The sequence below is a fragment of the Papilio polytes genome, unplaced genomic scaffold (assembly GCF_000836215.1).
Source record: "Papilio polytes unplaced genomic scaffold, Ppol_1.0 DF823399.1, whole genome shotgun sequence".
NCBI lineage: Eukaryota > Metazoa > Arthropoda > Insecta > Lepidoptera > Papilionidae > Papilio > Papilio polytes.
Window position 1 is genome coordinate 2,467,547 of NW_013525805.1, and position 9,242 is coordinate 2,476,788.

General features: G+C 30.8%; 1 protein-coding gene across 1 annotated transcript; it reads left to right on the forward strand.

Annotated features, from left to right (window-relative positions):
- The first annotated feature begins 481 nt into the window (after nucleotides 1-481).
- Nucleotides 482-4,882, forward strand: LOC106104769 (mortality factor 4-like protein 1). Its single transcript, XM_013284899.1, has 6 exons — nucleotides 482-643; nucleotides 727-844; nucleotides 1,185-1,297; nucleotides 1,666-1,743; nucleotides 2,686-2,776; nucleotides 3,852-4,882. The coding sequence occupies exons 1-6, from the start codon at nucleotides 616-618 to the stop codon at nucleotides 4,423-4,425; spliced, it is 1,002 nt and encodes a 333-aa protein (XP_013140353.1). The 5' UTR covers nucleotides 482-615; the 3' UTR covers nucleotides 4,426-4,882.
- The last annotated feature ends 4,360 nt before the right edge of the window (nucleotides 4,883-9,242 follow it).

Here is a 9,242-nt window from a genome sequence, read left to right on the forward strand (position 1 = left end):
TCTTTAAGATATATCTTACTAATAACAACAGGACTCTTAAATATACATGTCTTCCATTTTAATAAGAGTAAAGTTATAACGAAGCTATTCACTGAGTGAATTACATAAAAACTTCGCACAATATGTTTTAATGTTTTTTATGAAATGTATCAATATCCATGTTTCAGTAAAATGTTTACTTTTATTTGTTGTTTAATTACATCTCCTTATATTATTTAAATTACTTTTAATACTTCAAGGCTTGTCGATCTTACTAAATCTTACTAAAAACAAAAATCTATTGATTGTTTAGAAGTTGGTGAACAACTTGCCGAGCCGTTACATTTCTCATTCCAGATTAATATAATTAAATTATACGTACAAGGTCATGGCTTAAAATGTTTTTTTTTTTATTAGAAATTTAGTTTTTTTAGCGTTTGTTAAAGCTAGATAACTTATATAGTCTGTCGTAAATTATTTACTCTATGGTCGATAAGTTAACGTCAAGTTGACTGCAGCATTGAATGAAGTAAATTGTCAATTTAGCTTGTAAATTTAAATAATAGTGAGAATAAGATTAACAGTTTATTGTTTTGGTGGAGGTATAGAAAGGGAGTTTCAATTAATTTGATTAAAATGGCACCGAAGTTGAAGTTTGCGGAGGGTTTGTATCCAATAATGCCAATCCATCTTGACTAATTTTACCATCGGTTTATGTTATAGAGATTTTAACCTTTTACTTTTCAGGAGAAAAGGTGTTATGTTTTCACGGTCCTCTTATTTACGAGGCGAAATGTCTCAAAAGTTCCGTAACGAAAGACAAACACGTTCGATATTTAATTCATTATGCTGGCTGGAATAAAAAGTAAGTTAATACTTTACATTTTGTGCAATAAAGATATCTCTTTATGGCGGTTATTGTCTAGTACAAAACAATAAACGAAAGTACTTTTAGATCAATAAAAAATATTTATCTAGAAGCATATTTTAGGCGGGAAAAATTAAATAGGGTAGGCTAACACTACGAAAAATCATTCTGTTTTGTTGCCTACCTTTATGAACCACATTGTTTCTTATTGTGGTAAGTTCTGGTTCAACAAATTTATATTATAACCTCACAAAATTCCAACAAAAATGCTTTATAAAATAGTTGTTAAAGTTACTGTTTTGCTCTACATTTCAAAGTTATAAATTTAACATTTCAGTTGGGATGAATGGGTACCAGAGAGTCGAGTTCTGAAATACAATGAAGCAAATGTTCAGAGACAGAAGGAAGTGCAGAGAGCTCACTCGGTACAGCCTGTTAAAACCAAAAAATGTAAGTCTTATTATTTTAAAAGCATAAACCCAACAAACTCAATGGTTCAGTAATAACAAAATCACAAAGTACTGTCCATTAATGACTTTGTATCTATCTATACTAATATAAAGATGAAAGATTTGTATTTATGTATGTATTGAAATAACTCAAAAATTACAGGGCCGAAGTCAAATTTTTTTTCATATAAATGTATGTTATCATTGGGTAATATAAGCTATATTTTGTATTATTTTTTAATTACCTATGAATGAAGTCATGAGCAACAGCTAGCTGTTGCTCATGACTCTATGTTCTACTAGTAGAAAATAATGTTCTACTCGTAGAAAATAAAGTTTAAACATAGCTTAAAATTATTACAATTACAGCCACTGCTAAAGGTCGTAAATCAGAGACAGCGGCTGGAACTCCAGCGAGAGAAGAATCCAGAGCTTCGACACCTGCTGGTAAGAAACTTACATTTTTTGTCTGGCTTATTTAAGCATTTAACCAATTTATTATTACACTATTGATTAATATACATATACTTTAACATAATGATGTCTGCAGAAAATCTATTTATAGTTTTTCAATATATAAACCTATGTTATCATCGTCAGACATTATCTGCCCACTATTAGACATAGGTCTTCTGTCTAAACCTATATGCCTTACCAAAAAAATCATAGTCATATTTTTATCTATAACTAGTAACTAAACTAGCCGTTTTTATATTATGACTAGCCCCTGGTACATGTTTTAGGCATATCATATTTATTGAAACATTATTAAGAGTAGGTTCATGAAATGCGATTTTTAACGCCAGTTTAACGGTTACTCATAGTCCTTTAATATTTAGTTAAAGAACTCTTTTCACCATTAAAATGATATGACTGTTAGTTTAAGTAAAATTTTAATCCGTCTCGAAGGACCATAATATGTTAAGTAGATAAATGCGAAAGTTAAGATGGATGGATGTTTGTTAATGTTTGCTGTCTAAACTGCTGAACGGATATCAATAAAATTTGGCATAGTTGTAGACAATAGTCCATAAATTTACAAAGGCTGTAGCATTTTGTTTTTTTTTTTTATTCCTAGGACTAAGTCGCGTGCGAAAGCTAGTAAATAAACAAAGTATTTGTACTGAATTGTTCAATGATAAATATTTATGGTAACATAAAATTGACATCCAGATTAATCAGAGGCAGTTAAACTGTTAAAGTATGATTTTCATTAATTACTGTAAAAGTTATTGGAGTAATCTGATTTACCTGTAGTATAAGGATATTATCTAAAAATAAAAATAAAACATACCAGCTATATACACTTAACAACACAATCACAAATAACAAAAGGAAAACAAACATTGTAATGCAATTATTTATCTAGTTTAATTGTTTTTATTTCAGGGAAAGATGCGGAGAGTACTCCAATACCAGCCAAGGCTACAAAAACCCAGAGCAAAGATACAACTGTTGACTCCGGCTCTGATCAACCTAAGTAAGTTATAACAATTAAATCTATACTTCTTTACTATTATAATAAAGCGTAAACACACACTTCTGTGTTGCCTAAGATGTCAGCAATTACAGCATATTTTTGGATAATTATTTTTGTAATAAAAATCCCTACACTTACCTCATGCTTTAGGCTATATATTTTCATGCCATTAAACTTAGGTGTTAAATATTTTGGATAAAAACCCTAATGTGGGAAAGAGACCATAAGTTGCTGCCAACATCAAGAAAGCAAAATTGCCATAATAAGGTAATTGGTATTTTGACATTTGCTATTGATAATTTGACAAATGTAAACAATGAAATACAATTTTCATAATTTTATGCGGATGAAGCCGCACTGGAACAGCCGGTAAGTCATAAAATAATAATTTAAACGCAAAAACTTATTCTGTTTCTATTGTTAACAATAACCGTAACTGTGCGCAATCTTGCTTCTGTGCTATTGGGTTGTAGTTATTGTCCCTTTCTCGCATGACTTTGTTGCCAATTTATTCACCCTCTAAATTTAACAACTTGAAGATAAATAGCCCATACCATGTTGTAAGTGTAAGGATTTATATTAAAAAAGAATCATTCAAAAATATACTCCGATTGTTGAAATCCTGCAAAACAAAGTATGTGTTTACTCTTTATTATCCAGTAGAACCTCAATAAGTTAAAGTCCAAGGGAACACACAATATATTAAGTTATACAGGTTTTAAGTTATCAAGGGTCTATGTGGTTTTGGGCTCTGATGGGAAGGGAACATATTGTTTTTTGAAGTTATAGAGGTTTTTAAGTTACCGAGGTTTGAGTTATCGAGATCCTACTGTATTTGTATAGACTAGCCATTGTTTCCGAGTTCATTCTCGTAAAATTTAAATTAGTAAAAAATGTAGATTATATTACTCAGTGAAAATGTTGCTTTTTAATGATGAGAGAATTTTTGAAATTGCCCCAGTAGTTTTTGAGTTATTTAAGTACATACAAAAATCCAAAGATACAAATCTTTTCTCTTTATAATATTAATATAGTGTATAGATATGGATAGATTAATGTGTTTTAATTTTTTTAGGAAAAAACGTGGACGTCTAGATCTATCTATCGAGTCTGAAGAACAATATTTAGCAAAAGTTGAAGTTAAGATCAAAATACCTGAAGAATTAAAAGTATGGCTCGTTGACGACTGGGATGTGATCACTAGACAGCAAAAACTAGCGATTCTACCAGCAAAATTAACTGTCTCACAGATCCTAGATAACTATCTCGCGTTTAAAAAATCAAGTAAGTCACATAATACAGCTAAACATTCAGTATTAGTAGAAATAACTGAAGGTATAAAAGAATATTTTAATGCAACGCTCGGTTCACAATTGTTATATAAATTTGAACGACCTCAATACAGTGAAATATTACAAGAATATCCGGACACACAAATGTCACAGATATACGGTTCGATACATTTGTTGAGGTTGTTTGTTAAAATGGGACCAATGTTGGCATACACGGCCACCGATGAGAAATCTTTGCAGTTAGTTTTAAGTCATATACATGAATTATTAAAATACATGGTAACTAATAGGTCGACTCTATTCAATTTGCAAGACTATGGTAATGCGACTCCGGAATACCATAGAAAGGTTCAGTGACTATTTGGGAAGTTATTTAATTTGGAGTAATGCTTGGTTTTTTTGGTTTTGTTAACGATTACGCAAATTACAGACAAGTTTTGCAGTTTTAAATGTTTCTGTGTCTAGGGAAAATTGATTTTACAGTCAGTTACACTGTACAGTTAAAATTCAGTTAAAACTGGCAGAAATGAATGTCTATAGCACTAAAATGTATTCAGCCTTACAAAAAAAAGAATTTATTTTTAACTTTATACCGCATTTAATTAGGCTGATGAAGTACTATACTTAACATAATTATGTATATTTGTATGGTTTAAATTGAATAGATTTTGCGATTAAATTAACAAATAATGTAAATAACAATTTGGATGTTATTCAAAAAGCACGTGGTAATTTGTTGTACCAATTTCAATTGTTTATCAGCTGAATACTGAAACGAATTTAGACTGAGGAAACCTCACTAAATAAAATAAATTGTCCATTAAATAAAATAATAATTTTAGTTGAGTTCGATAATTATATTCATAATTGTTCGCTGCGTGTTTGTTTCGTCACTGCAATACCTGTCTATTAAGTACAGCATTTGCCTTCATACAAATTCAATTCGACATTTCATATGCATCATTTATCAAACTAATCTATCTTATTTAGACACACTATAAAGCTACTTAATTCTAACTGAACAATTGAACAGTCAAAATTTTAATAAAATATTAGGCTTCTGCTGGCTTTATCATGTAACACTGTTACGTATTTAAATATCGTTTAAGTACTTGGCTGTAAAACTTCTCTGAAAGCAGTGGTTTTTTTGTTAAGATTTAAGATAAGTCACTGTTGTTATTGAAAGGGGAAACTTTGATTTTCTTAAAGATGTAATTTAATTTTTAATATAAAAAGTTAGTGTATCTGTTATTTAAAATAAAAAGCAAGACGTAATGTGTCACAGCAGTTGGATCCTATAAGAACATCTCAGTTAATTGTTATTTTACGAGTAAAATTCATTAATAAATATAGTTAAAAATATGTGATTTAGTGTTTTTTCAGTTACATTATCATGTGGAAATTTTGCGAGTGAATGTTTTAGTTATAAATAGGATAATTAGGAGTTTGTTAAACTATTAGATATATTGGTTGAATTACTAAAACTGGTCGGTGCCGTCACCGGAAAAAGTATGACGTTGTATATTGATTGGGGTCGAAATATCGATCTGAATTACAATAAATTATAACAATTTATAATACATAGAATTAGCCAAGTTTTAGTATTCTTTTAATGTCTAATTGTTGCATATCATATGTTTTATCTATGTGTGTGATTTAATGAAATATTAAGACATAAAAACAACACGTAATCAATCTTATTTTACCGTAAATTCTTACAGCCTTACAAATAAACGCGTATAAAGTTTAACTTAGGAATGAAGTGAATATAACCAAATTCTGTACTAATATTTGCTTATACTCAGTTTATTTCTAAGTTTAACTATATATCGCGTTTATTTATAAGTCTGTTAGTACCAAAATTTTTCCTAAGTGTTATAAATATGTGAACTGTAATTCTAATGTTGCACGTGAATAAACGATTTTGAAAATTATAAATGTTACTTTATTCACATGCTAGCTTTCCCACGCGACACCGTCAGCGTGGAATTGAAAAAAAACGAATAGCCTATGTGTTCTTCCAGACTATCTTCTACATCTCAAATTTCAACAAAATCCATTCAGGCGTTTAAGCCACAAACTATAACAAACATCCATCCATCCATCTATACTCTCACATTTATAACATTAGTAAGATAATCCGATAATTTACAGCCCTTAATAAGGTTTCGTGCATTGAAAGAAATATTAAATCTGTTCTTATTGCGATAATTATTGACATTACGAAAAGCCTATATTTTTTTAGTATAGTGACAATCTGAAACAACGCCATCTATCGGTATAATTTGAAAACTATTTACCAAAACGTAACAATAGATGTCGTTGAGTGTCAAAATTTGGAATCTTGATCAATTTACGCCAGGTAACGCAAAAAAAAAATTAAAGAGAAATGCGTAACCGTGTCATATTAATTAAGATTCTTGTTTAAACGAAACATATCAGCAAACGAACATTTTTTTGTCAATTATACTTGGAACTTGTCACACTAATGAGGTAAATCAAGTTAAAATATATTTCAATAATCACTTTTACTAATTACGACACACATATATTACAATAATGAAAAAACAAGTAGGTAGAAAAACCCGTAGGCTACTTAGTAAGTTTTTTTTTATTCCGTAGACGAAGTCGCGTGCAAAAACTAGCATGTTACATTTAGGTATAACACAATTTACAGTAGCGAGCTAAGCATGCAGGTAAAGTTAGGTCATTGTTTGTATTATATTAGGCATTTTGACCGCATTCTAAGGTAACTGACCGCGTCATTCTTAGATAACTAAGCCTAAGAAAACAAGCTGGACATCAACATAATCTTTAAAAACCCTTTTGCGAAGTAAATTACCTATAAAAAGAACGACTGGATGACGGCATACGAATTGCTTGTCCAAAAATCTTTAGTTGTCAATTTACTTTAGTTGTTGTATTGTTATTTATAAAAATCGTATTGTTACCTCAAGGTCAAACAACATATGGTGTGGTAACACGAATGCTTAAGAGGCAAAAGACTGGAGCCTCGTATCCTCCAGACGCGATAATAATGAACGCAATTGTGTTATAATAAAGAAATTCATACGATCGCTTTCAAAGCTACTGTGACCATGAATTTTGTGCCCGGACTTATGGAATTGAATCCTTTTTTGAGTAAGAAGGTGAACTCGCTTAGCAAAAACTGAGCCTGTAAATTTTTGCATTAAGTACTGTAAGGTTGCAGTCCCTGATTTGAGAATGTACCATTTCAATATTTAAAAACCTTCATTTATTTATGAATAATTTGTCTGTAAATATAATAACCCTGTTGGAAATTATTTATTACTGACTGATATTCGCGACTTCGTCTGAGTGGAATACAAAAACAGTAGTCAATGTTATTCTGTGGTTACGCAGCTTTTAATGGTGAAAAAATTTTTGAAATCGGTCCAGTAGTTTTTAGATTTCTGTATGTATTGTAATAACTCAAAAACTACACCATACATAAACCATTATTGACTATTTCTGAAATATGCTAGCATTAGAGTTTATTTACAACAGCTACTTCCATTGCGTCGTATTTTCTGTCCTGTATATTTTTAAGTGAATATGGCTACATTATTTTCAATTGTCGAAGCATTATCAGGGTCTGCGGGCGCCTTAAATGGTAAGGAAGCAGGCGCGAGGCCGCCGGCGAAACGGCGACAGATACCTGACTATTGCGAAAGCACGAGGTCTCTGGACATCTGGGACTTTTGGTAAATGTAACCAAAAACTTCTATAGTTTTATAATAAAGCGTAACACACTTCTTTGTTTTCTAAATTGTCAACAATTACGGCATATTTTTGAATAAATCTTTTTTAATAAAAAGTCCTACACTTACGTCACGCTTTAGGCTATATATTTTTATGCCAGTAAACTTAGGGGTTAAATATTTTAGGTAAAAACCCCAATGTGGGAAAGAGACTTATGTTGCTGCCAACATCAAGGAAGCAAGATTGCCAAGGTTTGTAATGTCATGTCATTTTGACATTTGTTATTGATAATTTGACAAATGTAAACAATAAAACAATTTCATGCGGACGTAGCCGCACGGGAACAGCTAGTACGTACTAATTGTGGTAAAAGGATGAACAATGTTTTAAGGAAAATACTTCTAGGTGACCTAATGAATATTGGAATGCAATTCTTGTGTTGGAAATGTTACCTTTATTATAAATGCGAAAGTTTAGATGGATGCTTGTTAGATTACCTTAAGCCGATGAACGGATCACGATGTTTGGCGTAGACGTAGAGGATAGTCGGGAAGAACACAGGCCACTAACTTTTTTTTTTAATTGCACGACGGAGTGCCGGGAGTTAGCCACTATTGAATGAAAGTGTGAAAAGAAACCATTGGCTTTTCATATTTTTTGTTTATTGTAACGCTTGAAAAGGTAACAAGATAAACTTCATACAATTCAGTATTCAGCGGAATTTGAAGTAATTTTTGCTTTATGTTCTTACGTTTATGTTTTTAATAATTTTGTATCGTTGAATTATTTAGATCGAATTTCAGAATACCCTATTGAAAAGACGGAGGAAAGGAGAATTAAAATTTTTAAGATGCGTATCACGTCGGAATTAGGACAATTTAACTCTCCTCCGTTTTCAATGATGTACCACAGAACAACCTAAATTTAAACGCGTCTGCGTCGACGCTAAAATAACTCTTCGTTCATCCTTGAGCTGTTTCGATATGTTACGAATACATTGACGGTTTGATAACCGAATATTTAAAGTTATTTGCAACATATTAATGTTTAAAAACATTTACATTTTAAAGTATTCGTAAGAGATTACAGGAAAATACTTCAACTAAGTTGAACAAGAATTTTAACTAAAAGCGGAACTATATTAGTAAGAATAAAGTCGTAAAATTCAATAAAGGAAAGATAAGTATGGATTTCTTAAAATATGCCTCATATTTAATACATATACTATCAATAATTATTTTTTAAAGAAGTTGGTATCAAATGACAATGTTTTCATCTTTCTAATTCGATAGTAATCTATAGATATAATAAAATTGGAGTGTCTGTTTGTAATATCAAAAGAAAAAACTCAGGATTTCGGGAAGATGATGTATTTGCGTTGCTGATAACTAAAATGGCATTTAAAATTTTTTTTCGGTCTGTCAGCGTGCGTTCGCACGGGCAGACTTTGT

What these genes read in the sequence shown, in the direction of transcription:
- LOC106104769 (XM_013284899.1), top strand. Translation starts at nt 616, where the DNA reads ATGGCACCGAAGTTGAAGTTTGCGGAGG. An exon ending in TATGCTGGCTGGAATAAAAA is followed by an intron (nt 845 to 1,184) that starts GTAAGTTAATAC and finishes TTAACATTTCAG; the next exon opens with TTGGGATGAATGGGTACCAG. An exon ending in TCCGGCTCTGATCAACCTAA is followed by an intron (nt 2,777 to 3,851) that starts GTAAGTTATAAC and finishes TAATTTTTTTAG; the next exon opens with GAAAAAACGTGGACGTCTAG.